This window comes from Budorcas taxicolor, chromosome 23 (genome assembly GCF_023091745.1).
Source record: "Budorcas taxicolor isolate Tak-1 chromosome 23, Takin1.1, whole genome shotgun sequence".
In the NCBI taxonomy this organism is placed as follows: Eukaryota; Metazoa; Chordata; class Mammalia; order Artiodactyla; family Bovidae; genus Budorcas; species Budorcas taxicolor.
Window position 1 is genome coordinate 14,398,987 of NC_068932.1, and position 21,964 is coordinate 14,420,950.

The 21,964-nt window shown below is 52.3% G+C and overlaps 3 protein-coding genes across 3 annotated transcripts in view; all 3 read left to right on the plus strand.

Moving 5' to 3' along the window:
- The window catches only part of EXOC6 (exocyst complex component 6), a 173,408-nt gene extending 170,772 nt beyond the window's left edge, over window positions 1-2,636 (plus strand). The window contains exons 22-23 of the mRNA XM_052661217.1: window positions 1,386-1,498; window positions 2,504-2,636. Of these exons, the coding sequence (XP_052517177.1) occupies window positions 1,386-1,498; window positions 2,504-2,636 (246 nt within the window). The remainder of the gene's footprint in view (window positions 1-1,385; window positions 1,499-2,503) is intronic.
- Window positions 2,637-5,435: 2,799 nt separating this feature from the next.
- LOC128068068 (cytochrome P450 26C1) lies at window positions 5,436-13,299 on the plus strand. The gene is made up of 6 exons (XM_052661214.1): window positions 5,436-5,639; window positions 6,151-6,375; window positions 6,863-7,138; window positions 8,513-8,671; window positions 10,437-10,766; window positions 12,922-13,299. Exons 1-6 carry the CDS (start codon window positions 5,436-5,438, stop codon window positions 13,297-13,299), a joined length of 1,572 nt encoding a protein of 523 aa, XP_052517174.1.
- Window positions 13,300-18,001: 4,702 nt separating this feature from the next.
- On the plus strand, window positions 18,002-21,395 carry LOC128068073 (cytochrome P450 26A1). Its single transcript, XM_052661218.1, has 7 exons — window positions 18,002-18,190; window positions 18,367-18,591; window positions 18,841-19,131; window positions 19,220-19,378; window positions 19,858-19,992; window positions 20,640-20,792; window positions 21,054-21,395. Exons 1-7 carry the CDS (start codon window positions 18,002-18,004, stop codon window positions 21,393-21,395), a joined length of 1,494 nt encoding a protein of 497 aa, XP_052517178.1.
- The last annotated feature ends 569 nt before the right edge of the window (window positions 21,396-21,964 follow it).

The window sequence follows — 21,964 nt, forward strand, 5'->3', positions numbered from 1 at the left end:
AAGTTATATTAATTTATATTTTCATTGCAGAGTGTAGAAAGTAACTATTCCTCCTTGTGAAAGAAGGGGGAAATGTTGCTTTAGCAAGAGTAAAAAATTACACAGAACTTGGAGTACTTCCCTTTTCTTTTTCAGTGTATTCTTTTAACATTGTCTCAGTGCAGTTTCTGTACCAGTGTCTTAACATTTGGTATGGCCTAGAATGTTGTCTGAAAGAAAAAATAGCCTGGCTTTTCATGTTAGTAGCCAACATTTTCATTATAGAATTTTCTTCTTTGTACAAGAAAGTCTCTAATTAGTAGAGAGGGGAAGAGTCAAACAAATCGATTGTCTTCCTAAGGAAGAGCTAGTTTTTTGTAACTTTTCTCTAGTTTTTAACCACCCCAGAAGTTTTCTCTCAGAGTCAGTGGATTGGCTCATGTATTCTATGAGTAAATACAAATACTTCATTTGAAAGCAAAACCAGTACACCCCTTACTTGTAAAGTGAGCTAAAACAAAAGAAAGAATAATATAAAAACTGAAGGAAGGTAGTAAGTAAAGCATTTAGCTTTCTGAAACAGTTCAGATGGGGATAGGAAGTTGGTCTTAAATGGCTTAAAGGGGATTAGGGTTTTAAAGTTGGATAAGGAGTTTGGTGCTTTGGTTTAGGCATGGCATTGCTTTTAAAAGATTACTTCTATATTTGACAACAATTCTAACTGGAGATTATAAAGCAAATAGTCAATTTTAAAACACTATGGAAAACAAGAGGGTTTCCTTTTTGTTGTTGTTTGTTTTTACAAAATGATTGCCTAGAGTTAACAAGCTGAGTCCTGAAGACCTCATTTCATAACAGTACTGAGGATCTATCACCAGGGAGAATCCAGCAGAGGTTGTTTAATGCACTTCATTGAGATTATCTGAGCTTTTTGGTTTAAATTACTTTGGGAAAGTCTAGGTGTAAACGACTTCTTTGAAAGGTAAACATACTTAACCTCTTAAAAAAAAAAGGTTCAATTTAAATTCTTCAGTTAGCAGCAACCTTTACTAATTAAATCTGAGTATGAACCAAATGTGTAAAGATTAAATCTCTATACATCAGAACAAGTGTTAATGTATTTATATAAAAGTGTTTTCATTATTTTACAATTATTTGAAAATGCAATGAAGTACTTTATTAGAAAGGCAACCCCTGACAATTTTAGTTATTTCAAAAGTGAAAAGATACTATACACTACATTGGTTATAAAATGTAGTTAATGAAGTTTTAAAAATAAGGTTGGTTATTCTGTTCCATCTGAGAAGCAGGTTATATTCAAATGGATCAAGATTAGCATATGCTTTATGTATTAGCTGTGGATAAATAGTCAAAAATTGCTTTAACGTTTTTCCCATCTTCCTCAGCTCCTCGACCTGTTTATGGTTTGGGACTGGTCTACTTATCTAGCTGATTATGGTCAGCCAGCATCTAAGTACCTTCGGGTGAATCCAAACACAGCCCTTACTCTTTTGGAGAAGTGAGTATACTCTGAAAGCTTCGCATATCATTTTAACAGCTGGTAATTCAGTGATAATTGAAGAACTGGAGATTTTTAATCAAAAGAGAAATGTCTACATGGAGCTTAAAAGTTCAGTTCATTTTAATGACCAAAATATAAGCCTCCTTCTTTCTTGCCTTCAGTGTTGGTACAGATTTTTATAAGATTTGTTTGTGTTGATATGAACTAAAAATGTTTCCTATTGTGTCCTCAGTATCTGGCTTAATTAGCTTTAGAAAGAGACTAGAATGAGTTTGCCATCAGTGCTATCTAAAGCCTACCATGATGGGCTTGGATTCCTTACAGGTAGAGAAGTATGCCTTTTGAAAAAATATTATAAAATCTGAAGTAACAGAACACTTACTGGCGCATTTTGTCCAAAAAACAAGTGTTGGTGTTTCTTTTCCTTCTCATTATGCAGCATGTTTTCTTTTCTCTGTATCATATTTCAGATATCACTATTAAAAATTTCAATTTTTGCATTGAAAGTGTGTCTTATTTTCCCACATTTCAAACTATCTGTGGTGTATTTGATTTGAGAAGGATACAAGGAACTGTTTAAAATAGTTTTACAGTGCCATGAAACACCACTGAGGCAAAAAAGATTACTGCTTTAAATTTTCTATTGTTTTTCCTTTCACCTTGTCTTGCTATGAGGGTGATTTTCAGAGTCCGTAGAGGGTGTGTATTTTAGCATACTTTATGGAATGATAATAGAAAATAGTATCATGTAAGAAAACATGCTTTTAGATTTATATACTAATGCAAAAACACCATTTCATACAGAATGCAAAATAAAGCTGCCAATATTTTCTGTGGTTGCTATCTCTGTAACTCTATTAGTAATACCTATTTTCTTTGAAGTATATTTTTCAAGCATAGATTTAGTGTGAGATAACACAGAGCATGCCAGGATATTTTAGTTGTTACAGTATAACTTTTAAATTCCTTTTATTAAGCTTCTTCATTCACATGTATTCCTAGGATGAAGGATACTAGCAAAAAGAACAATATATTTGCTCAATTCAGGAAGAATGATCGAGACAAACAGAAGTTGATAGAGACAGTTGTGAAACAGCTGAAAAGTTTGGTGAATGGTATGTCCCAACACACATAGCCTTCACATCGTTTGCACTCAGTGACACCAAATCCGTGACTCAACATTGATCTCTAACGGGCAATGGTCATGATAAATTGTTTGCAGAATTAAAAAATACATTAGAGAAAAGACACTGATGAGAGCTTAGAAACAAGAATTATAAATATCATTTGTATGGATTTTTAAATAATTGAATACTATTTTATATATGGAAAATGTGACATTAATTTTTTTCACTTCTAGGGAAAAAAGGCAAAACTGTAATATATAAATCATGTCAAAAATTGTACATGTAACTGATTGTGTAAATACATTAGAAGAACTTACGCCTCTATAGGTGTTTTTTCTATTTAGACTTCAGTGATTGTTCTGGTTGTTTTTTTTCTTCCCAGTATCTGGTTTTGGAATGCAATCATGTATGACATTTCCCTGACATTTTCTGACTTGTAGCTTTAATTTTCACCTCACTAGTATTTAAGTAGACTAAATTGTCTAATTCTGCTGATTCTGAGGGAGGAAATAGACAAATATTTAAAGGAACCTGAAATTGAACTTAATTTAACCCAATAAGAATGTGAATTACTTGTTCTACTTGGGCGGTTTAATTTAGTCTGAATATGAAGAAAAGGTATTTGGATTTTCTGAAGATGCAATGTTGTTTCTGTTCAGCAGGGTTAATGTTTCTAACTATACTGTTTGTAGCTGACCCCATTTATTTGGTTTGGTTTGGTTCAAGTTAGGAGGACAGAAACTGAGTGGGGCTGACCACTTCAGGTGCCACTTGTGCTAGGAGAGACATACTCCTGAACAGAGAAGTTACCGCAGGGGTCAGGTTACTTTCTTCAAGGCGAAGACCTCAGTGCTGGATCCTTATTGCAGAAACAAGCCAAACCAAAATGAACTCTGGAAAACCTAAAACGAATGTATATTTTACTCTGTGTAAATTACTGTGGTCCAAATGGTAATATCAATCTGATCCTTACTTTGTCTTCATTGTATTAATGCTAAATAATCCTTTTGCATTTTCAGAATTTATGCCTGTAAGAAACTTATATTTGACTCTGTAAAATAAGTGTAAAGAATTATATGTGCATTTCTTGATTTTGTGATTAAATATTAAAAAGGTTGAGCAAGTTGCTGAAAATTCATTGCTGTTGCATCTGTTTAGAGTTTCCTGATTTAAAACAACTGCTTTCTTCAGAAAGGCTGTTATTTAGTTACTGAAATGGGAGTATCGCCAAAACGAAGAAAACAAGCATTTATTCTCTTGACGGTCTCTAATCCTAAAGTATTTGACGTTTTTAAAAATATTATATGGAAAACATGGTTACTTCTAGGTACAATACAATACATTCTGGAAGTTACTAGTAAACAGCGAGCTGCTAGTTGTCTTTGAGGACTGGAAAGCGGTGGCCCTCGAGTGCCTTACCCAGCGCTCCAGGGCACTTGGGACGTCTCCCCGGCTTGGGCTGAGGCGTCCCGGATTCAGAGACGCCGCCTTTTCACTGTTTGGAGCAGACCACTGTGGGTTCGCAGCGGCGATGGTCTTGAGTTTACTTTTCTCAGGCAAACATGCACCCGGCAATCCCCACCACCACCCCGCCCCGAAACACGCACACCCCTCGGGTTGAGCCGTAGTGACTAGGACGCTCGAGTCCTGGCCATTTAGGGCCCCACAAGAAGCCCGAAAAGCAACTATGTAGCCTGATGGGATGGAAGGATACGAAGGGGGAGGGATCGGTGAATTTGGTCCTCGAGACCCGAAAGGCGCCCGGGGATGTCTGCTCCTCGTGGGGTTGGTGGGGGCGGGGGGGGGTGTCTCCGTGAAGCTTTGGGCAGCAGTGACACTATCCCCTTTTGAAGGGTTCTGGAGGTGGTGGACCGGAGACCTCGAAGGGGAGGGGATGTCGAAGAATCGCAACCCGGGCCATCCTTTGTAGGATCGAAGACCGCAATTTCCCTGAAATAAAAGCAGAGCAGAGGGGAGAACGCCTATCCCTTTTAACCTTGAAGTGCCGTGGGACCTTGGGAACCGGCACTGGAAGTTAGAGAGAGCCCCGTTAGCTCCCTGCGCTGGGTCAGTCCACTCGCCGAGCTCCTGCTTGGAGTCGGGAAGTTCTTGGCGCGAAACCGCAGGCCCCGCCCGAGGATCCGCGTCCGGCACGGCACGGCTGAGCGGTAGCGCAGCAGCTGCTGCCACTCCCCACACCGGCCCCCTGGAGAGCGCGCCGCTGCCCACCGCCTCCAATCATTACCCTGCGTGGAGCGCCTTAAATATGCAGAGGCGCGTCACGTCGTGTGGATCGGGATCAATCCGCAGGGAGCAATCCAGTATCTATATAAATGTTGCCTGGGTAGGCCGAGAAGGGTTAAAAGGCTGGAGAAGAGCGAGGTGGGCGGGGGTCTACACAACCCTGGTGAGCGCAGCCCTGGTTGGCAAACTGGTGAGTTGCTCCTCTCTTTGCCCTCCCTCGCTTCTTCTATCGAAGGAGTGCTGACCCAGGGAGGTGGGAGGTGCTCGGCGCGAGTGGTCCTGAGGCAGCCCGCACCCTCGCAAGGAGGTGGCATTTTGGCCCGGGAGCCATCGGACTCAGGAAAAAATCCTGAGCTCGCCGGTCTCTGTGAAGGCACGTTCCCTAAGGGCGCGTGGTCACTGCGATCCTCCGCTGTCCCTTTGCTTGTAGAGCGAAGCCCCTGGTAAATCTCAGTTCTGGTCCCCAAGCCCCCGGGCCCTTTCCGGACAGAACAGGTGAGCACTGCGCGCCGCAGCTCCGGCGCTTCCTGCGCTTGGAGTAGCCCGGCCCCCGCAGGCTCGCCATGTTACCCTGGGGGCTGAGCTGCCTGTCCGTGCTGGGGGCGGTGGGCACCGCGCTCCTGGGCGCGGGCCTGCTACTCAGCCTGGCGCAGCACCTCTGGACGCTCCGCTGGACGCTGAGTCGGGACCGAGCCTCTGCCCTGCCCCTGCCCAAAGGCTCCATGGGCTGGCCCTTCTTCGGGGAAACGCTGCACTGGTTAGTTCAGGTGAGCAGTCCGTCGTTTCCGCACCTTCTTCTCTGTCCCCCCACTGCCTCTCAAGGTTCCAGGGCTCGTATCCATTCTCTTCCTGTCGCCCAGGGCTCCAGGGAGCATATACAGCCCTCCCCTCTACCCAGCTTCTCCCTCGAAGGGACCGTGTGTCACTGGCGTTCTCTCCAGCACAACCTAAGACCCGATGCCACGCAGGGATGAACAGAGGGGTTCTAGAGCCCTATGTCCTGCCACCATTGAATCGGGAATCAGGGGCGCGTCTCAGCCCCGAGCTCTGGCACTCAGGTCCCCATTCTAAGCCTCTGTTTCCTCATCTCACCAATGGGAACGGGAGCATGTACATCCCCGTAGGGTAGTCAGTCGCGAGGCCCCTTTGAGACCGTTTTGTAAAGAGTAAGATGCCAGCCTGGAGCAGGAGGTTTTTATCAAGAGGCAGTTGGGATGTCCGGGCTAGTTTCGCAGCCGAGGCCCAGCGGCCTCATCCCTCTTCGCTTCTGGCTCCCAGGGCTCGCGCTTCCACAGCTCCCGCAGGGAGCGCTACGGGACGGTGTTCAAGACGCACCTGCTGGGCAGGCCAGTGATCCGCGTGAGCGGCGCGGAGAACGTGCGCACAGTCCTGCTGGGCGAGCACCGCCTTGTGCGTAGCCAGTGGCCGCAGAGTGCGCACATCCTTCTGGGCTCGCACACACTGCTCGGCGCGGTTGGAGAGTCGCACCGGCAGCGGCGCAAGGTGAGCCCAAAACAGAAGCGGCCGTCGGGAGGTCGGACCCGCGGCTTCTGAGCGGCTGCCGTGGGCCAGGCCGGGGCGAGGTGTTAGGGATACACTGTGAACCTGAGCAGGACTCCTGACAAGTGAGTGGCACTGGGTTGGTAGTCCCTTACCTTCTCCGGGTTCGACTTATAAGGCCAGGACTGGGACTTAAAGATCCTTTCATCTTCGATCTTCTGCGACTCTGATGCCAGAACCGATGGAAATTCAAACTCAGTGTTAGGGACGACTTCCTGGAGTAGGTGGCCCCTGGAGCCTGGATGGAGAGGAGGCACTGTGTACATCAGACAAGAACTAGAGGGAATGGCGAGAGCAAAACCCAACACATTTGTGTCTGGGTCGCTTAGAAGAGGAAAAAGGGGCCGAAATTGGCCTCTTGGCTCCGCTGGAGTCGTGGAGCGGAGGAAACCGGACGGCTGCCAGGTCTGACCCTGTGTGTTCCCCTCAGATCCTGGCTCGAGCGTTCAGCCGTGCGGCACTGGAGCGCTACGTGCCTCGCCTGCAGGGGGCGCTGCGGCGGGAGGTGCGCTCCTGGTGCGCGGCTCGCGGGCCGGTCGCTGTCTATGAGGCCGCGAAAGCGCTCACCTTCCGCATGGCCGCGCGCATCCTGCTGGGGCTACGGCTAGACGAGGCGCAGTGCTCTGAGCTGGCCCGGATCTTCGAGCAGTTCGTGGAGAACCTCTTCTCCCTGCCCCTCGATGTGCCTTTCAGCGGCCTGCGCAAGGTACTGCCGCCCCGCCCGCCCCAGACCTTCCCTTTGAGGCTCCCTTGGTGCGCCATAGGCATCACCTCTGCTGGGTCACGGAGGCTCTGCCCAGTGTGGGGAGGCGGCATGGTGGCGGTGGGCTTTGGGGCTGGTCTCTGTCCTGACTCTCTGTGTGAGCTGGGGCGGGCCACACACCCTCTCTGGACCACGCCTGGCGGGACGAGCTCCAGCCCCAGCAGCCGCGGGTTTCCCGACGTTGGGTCTCGGTGGCAGGAGACCAGCCAGTCGCCCCGGCCCCTCCCCAGAGCGGCGCCTCCAGGCTCGGCCTGCAGCGCCTCTTTGGAAGCCCCGTGGCTGGGCAACGGATGGGAGCGCAAGGGCCGCAGACACGCCCCCGGCCCAGGCCGGCGCCAGCCGGGGTTGGAGAGGGGTGGGTGTCGGCTCACCGCCCGCGGCCCCAGGCCCGCTAGTTTCCGGATTAGAGAACCATGGCCTCTTCAAACTTCAGAGCAATGGGCCGGACTTAGAGAGCAACTGATCTGGGGCTTCTTACTGTGCCAATGTCCTGGTTTTCATTCACCCAATTAAAAATAATAGTTATGTGTAAAGGGACCTGATATATGGACCGATTGCCTAGGGTACATTTTTCTGATTTAATCCTCTCGGTTGTAAAATATTATTCTCATTTAATTGATGAAGAAACTGAAGCTCCAAGAGGTTAAATGACTTGCCCAAGATCACACAGCTAGTAGGGGCAGAGGCAAGATTTGACACCTCCCCACCCCGTCCCGGGCTCCCCCGACAAGAAGCCGATGTGCTCAAAATGCTTCCCCTGGCAGATGCTTTCTCACTGTGCTTGCTCCCTGAACTCTGGGGGACCACCTCAGCCCTCTTGCCTACGCCTTTACAAAGGCTAATTAATGTTTAGAACTTCCAGTGTTGTCCCTTAAGCCAGAGCTTTCCTGAGCACATTAAGGTGTTCCTTCCTCTCTGCACTGGTGCCCGCTGCCCCTGCATGCAGGGGAAGGGCAGGGGCTAACTCCCAGGCTGAGTCCTCTGCCAAGCACAGACACTTGAAGCTGCGTGACCCTGGACAATTGCTTGACCTCTCTGAGCCTCAGTATCCTCCCCTTAGGAGGACAGTAAACTGTTTACCTTGCTCCAAAGAGGGGCTTGTGATCATCAAGAGAGAATGGTGTATGAGGGTAAAGGACAAATTCCTGAGCCTTTATTGAGTCCCTTCTACAGTGTAGAGCTAAGCTGGGAATCTGTCAACGCTGGCTTTCAGCAGAGCTGGACCAGGACTGGGAAGATGTGTGTGTGGGGGTTAGGTGTCCAGGGCTAGCCCCCTCTGCCCTCCTACCCCAACTCCCTTCGCTCCCCACACATCAGGGCATTCGGGCCCGGGACCAGCTGCATCGGCACCTGGAGGAGGCCATTGCCCAGAAGCTTCTTGAGGACAAGTCTGCTGTGGAGCCAGGCGATGCCCTCGATGGGATCATCCACAGCACTAGGGAATTGGGCCATGAGCTGTCAGTGCAGGAACTGAAGGTATGTGGCGGGATTCCTCCTCCCCTCTTTTGCATGTATAGCAGGTCTCTACACACAGGCTGAATCCCTGGAACAACGGAGCAACATCCTGTTTGGCCCCACTTGGAGCCACAGACACTCCTCGGGGTGAGGGAAAGAGGAGACCTGGGTCCAGTCCTGGCTCAGCTGCACCACCTACCTCTGTGGCTTTGGGCCAAGCGAAGGCATGAATCCTAGGTCCTCCCTTACAGCTTCCAGCAGCAAACAGCTCTCCTCTTCCCCACTTCCCTGTCACTTCATGCTTTCTCCTCTGCTGTCTGCCTGCCTATGACACTGTCTTCACCCCTTCTCTCTACAAACCCTAAGGGTTCAGGGTCAAATTCCACAGTTCCTTGAAATGTCCCCTTTCATCCCCAAATCTGCGCATCCATGAGCCAGCTTGGCACCTGGTACCTCAGGTACTGGTCTGTTTTGCCACTGAGAATCGACTGGAGAATTAGAAACTGCCACCCCTCTCCCCCATGTATGCATAGAACACATGCAGTGGAAGTAAGGAGGGAAGCTTTGGAATGATCCCTGGGCCCACCTGCTTGAGAACCCAAAAAGAAATGTAGAGGTTGGGGGTGGCAGGCAGGGGAGTTAGAAATGGAAACACTTCATCCCTTCCATAAGCAACTGCCATCCTTTCTCTGGCACTCAGTTTGCCACTATCGAGCCACTGAGCCTGAGTGTCTTCTCTGAAAATGGGGCTAACAATCTCTTTCCTGACTTCTGGGTGGTTGTGAAGTCTGGAAGAGTCAAGAGGTTAGAAGTAGATGAGCAGGGCGCTGGTGAGTCGTGGGGGAGCCGGCGGATAGAAATAGTTCTAGGCTGGGAAGGGGAGTGGTACAGAAAGCCTTGGCAGAGCTGGGGAGGGCAGGACAACACAGTCCAGGCTCTCAGGAGGGGACCCGCTAGCCAGAAATCTTCAGTTCTGGCTGGTCAGGAAGGACCCTGGAGCCCCAGGGTCTCTGTCCCAGCTCCCCATCTTCTCCAGAACAGGCAGTTAGCCTTAGATCAGCTCATTCATTCCACAAGCAGATTCTACCTATTCAGTGCCAGACTCTATACAATGAGCAGACATAGCCTCTGCTGGAGAGGAGGGGTCCACATTCACTGTGTGATCACATCCATCAGTGTGTAAACACACACCTGCTGCTGCCAGGAAGGAAGACACCATACTGGGAGTTGGGAGGGCACAGGCAGGCAGTGAAGGCTGGGGCCTGGATGATGAAGCCTCCAGACAGTGCAGATAGGGAAGCGGGAGGAGGACCACGGTGCTCACTTTGGTGCCAGGCTGCTGCTGCCTTGGTCAATTCCACAGCAGTCACGGTCAGGACGGCCAGCTGAGTTGCCGGTAACACTGCGTGGTTAAGAGCACTGGACTCCTGGCCGGACTACTGCCCTTGGTGACCGTAGGGACCTTGGGCACCTCTCAGAGCCTCAGTAAAACAGGCAGAAACTGTGCCACACACAATGCGGGTGAGAATCCAATGAATTAATTCACTTAAAGCACTAAGAACACTACACCAAAAAAGTTCTGGCATTATCTATGGAAACCTCCCAAGGCTATCTGTGGTTTCCCCAAGTGGCCGACTTGGGATTCAGTCCACTCGTGGACCCGCGCAGGTAGCCGATTCTCTGAGCACTCTGCGCTCTGGTCTGTGCGCAGTGGCAAATGTGGGGCCCCCTGCACCACAGCCCGGGAACCGGCTAATGGAGACAGCGCCCCTGGGCTGTCTTGCAGGAATCAGCTGTGGAGCTCCTCTTCGCCGCCTTCTTCACCACGGCCAGTGCCAGCACGTCCCTCGTCCTGCTACTCCTGCAGCACCCCGCAGCCATCGCCAAGATCCAGCAGGAGCTGGCGGCGCAGGGGCTGGGGCGCGCCTGCGGCTGCGCGCCGGCGGCCTCGGGGGGCGGCGCTGGGCCCCCGCCCGACTGCGGTTGCGAGCCCGACCTCAGCCTGGCGGCGCTGGGCCACCTGCGCTACGTAGGCTGCGTGGTCAAGGAGGTGCTGCGCCTCCTGCCGCCGGTGTCCGGGGGCTATCGGACAGCCCTGCGCACCTTCGAGCTCGACGTAAGTGCGCCGCCCGCCCGCCCCGCCTTGCAGCCGGCCGCTGGGAGGTGGGGTAGGGGTTAGGACCGCGCTGTCTCCTTTCCCTTTCTCCGGGCCTCCTGGAAAATGGGCTGAATCCTATCACGTTTCCCGGAAACCACGGTTGAGGATGCAAAGCAAGGTTAGGAACCCCGGGCTATGTGCTAAATTGCTTCAATCGTGTCCGACTCTCCAGGCTCCTCTGTTCATGGAATTCTCCAGGCAAGAATAGAATAGGTTGCATTTCCTCCTCCAGGGGATCTTCCCAACCCAGGGGTAGAACCCACGTCTCGCGTCTCCTGCTTTGGCAGGTGGGTTCTTTACCACTAGCGCCACCTGCAAAGATTTTGACTGCGGTCTGGGTAGTCAACTCAATTAGAGGCCAGTTTTAGAATAAAATCATCCTTTTCTCTGGCCAGCACTCCCCTTTCAGCCAGTGAGGCTGGGTAGGGCACAAAGAGCTGCCCACTCTGTCCTGTACCCCATTTCTCTGGCTCTCTCACAAGATAAAGGAACCAATCAATGCTACCTGTCCAGGGTTCTGGCTGAGGCCAGGTTCCAGGAAAGCAGGATTATTAAAATATGGGTAGTGATCAGGTTGGCGTGAGCTGGGCAAGAAAGTTAAGGTTTAGGCCCGGCTTTCTGTATGTATGACCTTGGGTAATTCCCTTCTCACTCTGGGCCTCAGTTTGCTCTCTGGAGGGAAGCTGCCTTGGTCCCTTCCAGCTTTAACTGGAAGGGGAGGGGAGGGGAACGCTAACACTGCCAAACTGAGGGTGTTGGCCACTGCACCCCCACCTCCACCCCCAGCCCCATCCTTGGGCAGCTCCAGGCAGAGTGGGCACCTTCTCCCCTCTGCCTTAAACAGCCAGTGTCCCCACTGAATGCCAGAGTTTGAGAGGAGATGACTGGATGGCATCACGGACTCAAAGGACATGAATCTGAGCAAACTCCTGGAGGCAGTGAAGGACAGGGAAGTCTAGCATGCTGCAGTCCACAGGGTGGCGAAGAGTCGGACACGACTTAGCAACTGAACCAGAGAAAGAGATTCTGCCCTTGAGGCGCTGTTGTGGAGAGAAAGGGGGGCAGAGCCAGCAACTCCATCACCAACTGGTGTGAAGAAGAGGGTGACCTCTAGCTGAATGATACCAAAACATTTTGGGAACTGGCATTTGAACTGGAGCAGTGAAAGGTTAAGATGGGGACCACACATCACAAAGACAGCACGGTCCAGACAAAGGTAGGTGGATTAGTGAGGTGTTTAGCAGTGTCTGGGATGCTGAATTTTGGAGTTCAGACATCATTGAGCAGGCCTGGGGTGCCAGAGTGAATAGGGGCAGGGGTCTTAGCCATCCTTCAGGTTCCAGATGGGAAAACGGAGGCCTAGAGAGGAGAGGGCACGCCTTGATGATGCCAAGATTTTCTATTTGCCCGTTGAGAGCAAGGCTCTCCTGAAGCCTGTTCAAGGGAGGAAGCCAGATAGTCGGGGCTGGAAGACCTCTCAAAAGTGGAATAGTTGAAATAGTTGAAAAAGAGGTGAGCTGAGGGAACATGAAAGCTGCCTTCATCATTTTAAGCTTCCTTCCCACAATTTAATCCTCACATGCACCTTCTCAGAGTGTGGCTACTGGATCTGAAGGTTATGTCCAGCTCATGGCTAGTGAGTACAGAGAGGCCGTTTTCAGTTGAGTGTAAAGAGCTGAAAAATTGAGATGACTGTAAAGGAGCTGTCGTTGGCATTGCTCTGACGCAGGCAGCTGGTACATGCAGGACTCGAATTTAGGTCTCCTAATGTGAGAAGAAAACCGACAAAATAGTGAACAATAGCAGAGCACACTCACTGACCACTAGTACATATGTCAGACCCGTTATTTGAATCCTAACAACAAAATGGGCATTTTTGTTCTCACTTAATCACTTAAGAAACTGAGACTCAGAGATGATGTAGCCAACGTCACACAGCTCACCAGAGAAGGAGCTGAAACAGACGGGAATGCAAAGCGGTCTCCTAGCTTCCGGTTAAGACGCTCGTCCCTGCGGGTTTGGAAGCCTGTTTGATGAACCGCGGGTGAAGGATCGGTTAGGGCTGGGTTTCCGGGTGTCTGGTGGTCAGGCGGGTCTCCTCACCTCCCCGCAGGGCTACCAGATCCCCAAGGGGTGGAACGTGATGTACAGCATCCGAGACACGCACGAGACGGCCGCAGTGTACCGCAGCCCGCCGGAGGGCTTCGACCCCGAGCGCTTCGGCACTGCGGGCGACGATGCGCGGGGCGCCGCCGGCCGCTTTCATTATATCCCGTTCGGCGGCGGTGCGCGCAGCTGTCTTGGCCAGGAGCTGGCGCAGACCGTGCTCCAGCTGCTCGCTGTGGAGCTGGTGCGCACGGCGCGCTGGGAACTGGCCACGCCTGCCTTCCCCGCCATGCAGACCGTGCCCATCGTGCACCCGGTGGACGGGCTGCGGCTCTTTTTCCACCCTCTTGCGTCTCCGGCGGCGCAGGATGGGCAACGCCTCTGACCTGCTGCGCTGTGGAACCTGGCTTAGCCAGCGGCTGCGGCGATCTTGCGGCACCGCCCATCTGCCGTTCTCCAGTGCCGGGTTCGGCGCGCTCTCATTCATCAAAAGGTTCCTGAACGCAACTCTGTGTCCGACTCTGAGGGAGGAGACTCATGAGCCACCCCCACCGCACTTGGAGAAGCGTCCTGGCTGGTGGGACGGTGCCTCCAGTACTTCGCCCCCTTAAGGGAGGATAGGTAGTGGCCCAAGACTCTTATGCCCTTCCCAGGATTTCAAAGCAGGGATGGTGGGAACACTTCCCCTAGGATTCAAGCTGGGGAGGAGGCATGGGTCGTGGGGAGGTGGGGTCGGTTGGGCCGTCGAATGAGGGAGGACCTGCAACTGTCTCGAGGAAGCGGAGACGCCAGGAGCGCATCTCTGGCCTGGCTTTGGGCCAAAGGATGACACTGAGAAGGCGCCCAACGGAAGGCCCTCAGGCAGCTGGCCTCCGCTAGGTGCGCCCTGGCCACTCTGCCTGTCTCGGCAGAAACCCAGAATTGCGGGCGTTTTCAGGGCTCTAAACAGGATCAACAGAGCCGGATTCTACTGGCGATTTCTTAAAAGAAAAATTCCTAGTTCAAGAACGCATATAATCTCTCCATTTATAGAGGGGAGAATAGGTACACCGAGAGGATTCTAAGGCTGGATTATTTTCATGGGAGGTTGAGACATAATCAGAGAAGTTTGGGGTATTTGTACCCAAAACAGGAAGGCCGAGAAATCGTTTCCTGGCAGTAGTTGAGTGAGAAGGCTGCAGCTTAGCTGGGCAGCTGCTCCTTGGTGGGAAAATGGGATGGAGGTGGCAGAGACTCAAGAAAGACCTCCCTCCCCGGAAGGGCCTGCCCTTCATATACCCGGAGAGGGGCTAGGAACTGGACAGCCTGGGGCCCAGGCTGCTGGAACCTCTCTCGAACATAGCCCCAGGGAACTGAGCTACCGGTTATCTCCAAGATGACAGCTGACTGCAGGGACGCCCTGGTCCAACCTCCTTGATTACAAGGAGAGAGTGAGGCCGGAGACTAGACCACTCAGCCAGTGCTCTCCTCCACCCCATCCCTTACCCCCTACGCCAGTCTCTGGCCTGTGGCCACCATGTAGTTTTTGGGCTTTTATCCTTTCATAGTGATCCCTAGGTTGGCCTAAGGACGCTCTGGACCTTTCCAACACAAAAGCTCCCAAGAGTGCTTAAATCTAAACCAAGAGCCTCCTTTTTTCCTAACAACTGTAACCTGCTGCCCACCTTCGGACAGGCTGGGGGCAGTTAACCATGATGGGTGAGCCAGAGAAGTTGCCGCCAAGTCCTCAGCTGACCCCTTAGTGAACCAGAAGGAACCAGAAAGTACCCTCCTGACCTTAGGCTTAAGGTGGATCCTGGGGCCAGAAGGGAAGGGAAGGCAGCAGGCTTAGGCAGGGCCCAGTAGTTCAGGAGCAGGGGTGCAGCGGGCCCTTCAGAGCTCAACTGACACAGTCATAACCCCCATCTGCAACAATTCATCACCCACCGCAGGCCCTGGCGCCATGGGATCTGCAGGCAGGCGCCAGAGCCACAGAGCCGGCGAAAGTGGTAGATCTGAGGCCTGCCCTCAGGGCGCTCCTGACGCTGCAGAGACAACATCTCAGCCCGGAAGCGCCACTAGGGTGAGGGGGTGGGAAGACCAGGGCTTGGGGTTGATTCTGATTTGAGGAGAGATAGATGGGGCGGGGCTCTCAGAAGCCTGGACCTCGCAGGTTCCAAGGTACCTGATTTACGCGCTGTGTGGTCTGTACTAAACTATAATAAGCCTCTGACAGGGCAGCTTCAGTTTTACTGTGACTTCTCAGTGATACATCGACTCATCATTTCAAGGAAAATCAGAGCGCTTGCTTCCCCTGATTCTCTGAGGAAGGGGCAGATGCGATTCTTACCCTCTTGGACTTGGTGTGCTCTCAAAGGAAAGAGACAGTAAATAAACTAACAAAAAGCAAGACTAATTCTGATGATGGTAGAGCTATGTCGAGAGGATAAAGCAGGCCTGTCATACAGAGTGCCTGGCGGCTCTGCTGGGCCTGCTGGGGGCTGCAGAGAGTGGCATTCGACTTTGGAAGGAACCAGCCAGGGGTGTCCGGGGATAGAAGAGCCCCAGCCAGAGTACAGCAGGTTTAGAACCGAAGGGGTGGGAATCTGCTCAAGACGAGGGAAGAAAGTGTTGAAGCGAGAAAAGTGGGGGAGGGGTGCTTCAGCTGACCGCAGTCAGGAGCTCACCTCCCTGCCCGGCGAAAAACTACTCCCCACCCCTGCCGACCCTTACCACCAGTCTGTTTTGTAAACATCTTAGAAACATTATTTTCTCCCTACCCACCGGCACCCAAGAAAGCCTGGCAAGGTTTCTAGATCAAAGTTCTTACTGGGTTGGTCAAAAGGATCCTTCCCCTCTTCAAGATACACTTTAGTGCTCTTCACTATCCCATTTAATCCTTTCCCCCGGTCGCCCACGCAGGTCTGGATCGTAGATAGAGTAAAACATTTTCCCCCTTTGTGGCGATTTCCAGCGGGCAAGCCCCGCTCATCTTGTGACCCGGCGCGCGCTGAACTTGGCGAGATGGCCCTGCAGAGTTCACTCAGATGTCACGGTCCGGCCCGCAGGGGTCACAGGCGGGTCAGGCCGGAGGACTGGGACTGGGCCCCAGGTCACGCCCCCGCTGGCCTGCTTTGCTCACCGGCCGGAGGCACCGTCCAGAAAGGGGCGGGCCTGGGGTTTCTGAGAATTACCTCCAGCGCGTCTCGCCCGGTTCCAGCCGGTGCCCCGAAGTGGTCTGTCACTGTTTACAGTTGTCAGTTCATTTGAGGAAACGATTGTGGGCGAGACCCTTCCCCGGAACACCTCTGAAACACCAATGCAGGGTTATGGTGAACCGCCGATTCTCCGAAAGACATCCTGGGGCTAGCCAGGCACGGGACGTCTCTGCGAGCTTGAGGTCCCGGCGACTCCACAGACGTTGCCGGACCCGCCGGGTTGGGGGACCACGCGGGAAGGTCGCGTATTTAACTTAACAGCTCTCAGGATCAAAGTGTTTTCCATCTCCAAGGGACGCTTTCCAAGGCGAGGCTCGCTCCGCTGAGAGCCGCTCTTCGGCTTTAAACAAACTTATACATTGTTTCGTTTTCGGCGCGGCTGGTGGGTTCCGCGCTGAAACCGAGGGAGCGAGTGGCCCTGACTGGTCCGAGGCAGTTCGGACCCTGTCCCACTGGCTCGACAGGGTTGGAAACGGGGAGCGCACGTGCGCTTCTCCCAGTGTCCGAGCTCCAGGCTGTGGCTGCAGGAGCGGCCAATCGTATAGGTGGGCAATGGCCAGAAGATACACTTCCCAGTCAGGATTCTCTCAACACTCTTAATAGCGGCCGGTAGAGGCCTGGGTTTAGGACCCAGCACCCACTCTCCTCTGGGTGGGTTTCTGCCCGATGGGAGCTGGAGAGCCCAGGTCACCCTGGCAAGGTAGCCTAGCCTGGGGTAGGGAAGAGTATGTGCAACCTTAGCCTAGCCTAAGGTAGCCCAGCCTGGGGCTGGGAAGAGTATATGCAACCATAAACCCCTTTTGGAAACTCACAACTACCTGGAGGTGTAGACTGGTCAGGAAAGGTCACCTCCACATCAAGTAGGAGGAAATGGGCTCAAGGATGTGCGGTGACTTGCCCAAGATCATTCAAGTAGAGATGGATCCGGGACTCAGGGCCCCAAATCTGGGCTTTCCATCCATCCTCCTGCATCTCAGTGTCTTTATCCTGCGGGGTTTAAGGACTCTCTTCCCTTCTGCCTAGCTGGAGCTGCTAACCCCAGGGCCCTCGGAATCCGGCTTTGGCCGGATTGCAGAAGGCTGTTTGCCGCCGAGCCGCAGATGAATTGCCCCTGCGGTCCCTGGCTAGGGAGTCAGAGTCAGAGCTCAGACTTGAGCAGGGTTGCACCTAGAGTCCTGAGGATCTGGAGGCTCTCTTGAACCTTTAAGTAGGACCTTCCAAGACTTCATGATGTGAGCCTCGAGGGGTTTGGGGAGCTGGGAATTAGTGGTCAGCCGGTCGTGAATCCCCGCAACTCTCACTTGGATCCTGGCTCTGGGCTCTTCTGTGGGGGTCTCTGGAAGAGCCAGGAGGCCTGCGTTTTGCTCCGCGTTCTGGACCTCAGTTTCCTCACCTGCGGGACAAGGCAGCTGAAGATCCCTGAACGCACTCCCCTTTACTTCCTCTGCAGGTGGAAGGGGGCCCTGTAAAACAGCGGGTGCAGGCAGCTCTGGGCTGGGACCTCCGACGGGAGGGATTCCGAAGAGACCGCCAGGGAGCCCGGGGCGTGGAATTTCCGCTCGCCGGAGCCCCTGCCGCCGTCCGGGAGCCCCGCACACTTTGTATGGGGGCAGCAGGCTGCTCCTAGCCCCGCGCCCCAGGAGGCGCGCTCCGAGAGAAGCCGCCGCGGCGCCGCCTCTGCCTCGGCGCGGAACAAACGGTTAAAGATTTGGGCAGCGCCTCGCGGGGGGAGGAGCCAGGGGCCCAATCCGCAATTAAAGATGAACTTTGGGTGAACTAATTTGTCTAAGGTAACGTGGGCAGCAACCTGGGCCGCCTATAAAGCGGGCGCGCGGCGGGATTCAGAGCGCTGAGGGTGGCGGCAGGTGGCGCGGAAGGTCGCGGCGCGCCATGGGGCTCCCGGCACTGCTGGCCAGTGCGCTCTGCACCTTCGTGCTGCCACTGCTGCTCTTCCTGGCCGCGATCAAGCTCTGGGACTTGTACTGCGTGAGCAGCCGGGACCGCAGCTGCGCCCTCCCTTTGCCTCCCGGAACGATGGGCTTCCCCTTCTTTGGGGAAACACTGCAGATGGTGCTACAGGTAAAGGAGCTTGGGGCGGGATTGGACGATTCTCCCGAGCCCGACTCGGCTCCAGACTTCCACTGAAGCGCCCCCCGGGAGGGAGGTGACTGGGGCTAGGATCAGGACTGGCGGGAGGCTCGGCGCTCCCCGGCGCCCCCTCACGCCCGCCTCTCTCCTCCGCTTTCCTCTCGCAGCGAAGGAAGTTCCTGCAGATGAAGCGCAGGAAATACGGCTTCATCTACAAGACGCATCTGTTCGGACGGCCCACGGTGCGGGTGATGGGAGCGGACAACGTGCGGCGCATTTTGCTCGGAGAGCACCGGCTGGTGTCGGTCCACTGGCCCGCGTCAGTGCGCACTATCCTGGGTTCTGGGTGCCTCTCTAACCTGCACGATTCCTCGCACAAGCAGCGCAAGAAGGTGAGGGAGGGGTGGCGGCTCCTGGACAGGAAGTGGGACCCGATTCGAGTAAGGGGTTCGGGCAGACAGGTGCTGGGCGAGCGCCAGCTGCATAAGGCATCGGCTGGGACCCTCTCAAACTCAGTGTAGCTTTCCCAGCCAGGAAGTGCCTTGGGTCTGGTGGGGTTGTAGATGTGTAGAAGGAGACCCTGGAAGGCAAGAGGGGCGGGTGGGGCCGGGCTTTAATACTCTTCCCTCCTCGGAGTTCAGGTGATCATGCAGGCCTTCAGCCGCGAGGCGCTTCAGTGCTACGTGCCAGTGATCACCGAAGAAGTGGGCAACTACTTGGAGCAATGGCTGAGCTGTGGCGAGCGCGGCCTCCTGGTCTACCCCCAGGTGAAGCGCCTTATGTTCCGCATTGCCATGCGCATCCTGCTGGGCTGCGAGTCCCGGGTGGCGAGCGGCGGGGAAGACGAGCAGCAGCTGGTAGAGGCCTTCGAGGAAATGACCCGCAATCTCTTCTCGTTGCCCATAGACGTGCCCTTCAGCGGACTGTACCGGGTAAGGGCGCCTTGTGGGGTTCGGAGCTAGGGCTCCGGGGGCGCGGGATCCGGACGTCTGCTCACCGCGGTGCGCTCTCTGCGCTCAGGGCCTGAAGGCGCGCGACCTCATCCACGCGCGCATCGAGGAGAACATTCGCGCCAAGATCCGCAGGCTGCGGGCGGCGGAGGCGGGCGGGGGCTGCAAAGATGCCCTGCAGTTGTTGATCGAGCACTCCTGGGAGAGAGGAGAGAGGCTGGACATGCAGGTAAGCCGCAGCTTCAGGAGCGGCACGGCGGAGTTTGATCCCCTGGCTTCCCAAAAGCAGTTCCTAGGGTCTCCAAAGTGCCCGCAGAGGGGCCCAGGTTCCCAGAATGAGAAGCCCTCCCAGACCCCAGGGACTGGACCCAGAGGTTGAGATACCGGGTCTACAGAGCTCTGGGGAGCGGTTTCGTCGCCCATCCCTTTCAGGTTTTAAAGGGAAAGTTGGAATTCCCAAGATGTGAGTAATGTTGGGTGACTGTAATACGACTAACGCTTTAAGAGTTCCAAAGAGAGCGGGAACTTACTGGCCTTCCTGGCTCTAGCTGAACTAAAGGGTCTTAGCATTTTGTTTAAATGGATTTTCTGTCAGTCGACTTTCAGCCCTTCTCATCTTCCCTCCTGAATCCTCAGTTCTATTCTGAGTAGTTGCTCTGTAAAATTGCATGCAGACTTGTCAAAACGTTGGTCTTAATCCACTTGTAGGCATTAAAGCAATCTTCAACAGAGCTTCTCTTTGGAGGGCATGAAACCACGGCCAGCGCAGCTACATCTCTGATCACTTACTTGGGGCTCTACCCACATGTTCTCCAGAAAGTTCGAGAGGAGCTGAAGAATAAGGTAGGGGCACTGGCAGTGGTGTGGGGTGTTGGCATGAGTTGAGGCGGGGTGGAGGTGGGAGTGGGGTGGGGGGAGTGGGGGTGGGGGGCGGTGGCTATTAGCTTAAAAACCTCAGCAGCTCTCTAGCCAAGTTCCCAATAGTTAAGTGTGCTGCTTTTCTTGAGTATCTGGGAAGTACAGGGCCAAGGGTGGGTGGGTTGGATGGTGGGAAAGATAATTAACTGTGTGAATAAGAAGGAAGGAATCTTGAGCTGTGATCCCACTCTGGCAGGGTTCAACCTTGTGTTTCTTCTCCACTTTTGGTGGATCCTTGGAGATTTTCAGACTTTCTTGGGTCTGTGTGTTCAAGGGCATGAATGGGGAACCCCTAGGGGGTTGCGGTGGCAGCCAGCAGCCTTGGTGGGGACTGGGGGAGGGGGAGAAACTCGGTGGGTCTAACTGGTGAGCTGCATTATCTTGGAATTGTAAATGATGGTTTGGGCCCAGGGGTGGAGGCAAATGGTCACTAGCTTCTCCTTGTTTCCCCCCACACTCTGGGATCATGAGGCTCTTTGGGTCCAGCCGCCACTTAAGCCCTGTTTACGTCTGCTGGGCTGATTTTATTGGAGCGCAGAATAACCGTTCACTCTGTGTGACTGTTTTGATAGGGTTTACTTTGCAAAGGCAATCAAGACAACAAGCTGGATGTGGAAATTTTGGAACAGCTTAAGTACATTGGGTGTGTTATTAAAGAGACCCTTCGACTGAACCCCCCAGTTCCAGGAGGGTTTCGGGTTGCCCTTAAGACTTTTGAATTAAACGTAAGTTAAAAGTTCTCTCTCACCCGCCCCTACCTTTTGTGTAGTAGTTTTAAATCTCCATTTGTTTCCTGTGCTTTGACTTACATTTCTTTTGATAACATTGCTCTTCCCCTGAATGTCTGTTTTTTTCTCTCTCCACCTCTCTTTCCTCCTTTTCTTTCAACTCATAACTCCGCCAAGGATATAAGTGTTAGATTTTTTTTTCCTGTTGACAGTTGAGTTTCAGTTTGTTAGCTCTTTGCACATCATAATCTTTTGCAGGGATACCAGATTCCCAAAGGCTGGAATGTAATCTACAGTATCTGCGATACTCATGATGTTGCTGATATCTTCACCAACAAGGAGGAATTTAATCCTGACCGCTTTCTGCTGCCTCACCCAGAGGATGCATCCAGGTTCAGCTTCATTCCGTTTGGAGGAGGGCTTAGGAGCTGTGTAGGGAAAGAGTTTGCAAAAATTCTTCTCAAAATATTTACAGTGGAGCTGGCCAGGCATTGTGACTGGCAGCTTCTAAATGGACCTCCTACAATGAAAACGAGTCCCACCGTGCATCCTGTGGATGATCTCCCGGCCAGGTTCACCCGTTTCCAGGGGGAAATCTGATGGGCCGGAAAGCCCAGACCTCAGACTTATTTGAAGTGTACATAGGCATTTTTACCTAGTGTCGTGTTGATTTGATTATATTTAATTTCTAAATGTATATTATAATATTTATGTGTCTCTTCTACAGTACCACAGTCTTTAAATATTAAAAGAATGAATTTGGATAGTTTCCAAATAAAATAAAATCTGAAGGTGCTTGTCTTGCATTTAATATTCCTGTGGGAAAAAACTCACCGGTTTTATATTCATATATTTAACTAGATTCCTAATGTCTACAGGCATGACTTTGTCATCTGTGTCTATCTATTTTCTGGGAAGAAGAAACCTTACCTGTTTTTTTCTCCTAATAGTTATTAGAAAATGTATATTATATGTGTGTGTGAGTTAGTCCAAAGGTAATTTAGTAAATTTTTCCATGATAGCTTTTCCAAATTGAGAATATAAACTATCAGAGTTAATTTAAAAAATGAGAAGGGGTTTGCTTTACTTTAGAGAAAGTTGAATTTGAAAAGAGAACACTTTGAATTGATCCTCTTCTAATATAACATTGTCATAATTAGTACATTTAA

What these genes read in the sequence shown, in the direction of transcription:
- LOC128068068 (XM_052661214.1), top strand. Translation starts at nt 5,436, where the DNA reads ATGTTACCCTGGGGGCTGAGCTGCCTGTCCGTGCTGGGGGCGGTGGGC. An exon ending in CGCTGCACTGGTTAGTTCAG is followed by an intron (nt 5,640 to 6,150) that starts GTGAGCAGTCCG and finishes TCTGGCTCCCAG; the next exon opens with GGCTCGCGCTTCCACAGCTC. An exon ending in CGCACCGGCAGCGGCGCAAG is followed by an intron (nt 6,376 to 6,862) that starts GTGAGCCCAAAA and finishes TGTTCCCCTCAG; the next exon opens with ATCCTGGCTCGAGCGTTCAG.
- LOC128068073 (XM_052661218.1), top strand. Translation starts at nt 18,002, where the DNA reads ATGGGGCTCCCGGCACTGCTGGCCAGTGCGCTCTGCACCTTCGTGCTG. An exon ending in CACTGCAGATGGTGCTACAG is followed by an intron (nt 18,191 to 18,366) that starts GTAAAGGAGCTT and finishes TTCCTCTCGCAG; the next exon opens with CGAAGGAAGTTCCTGCAGAT. An exon ending in CGCACAAGCAGCGCAAGAAG is followed by an intron (nt 18,592 to 18,840) that starts GTGAGGGAGGGG and finishes CTCGGAGTTCAG; the next exon opens with GTGATCATGCAGGCCTTCAG.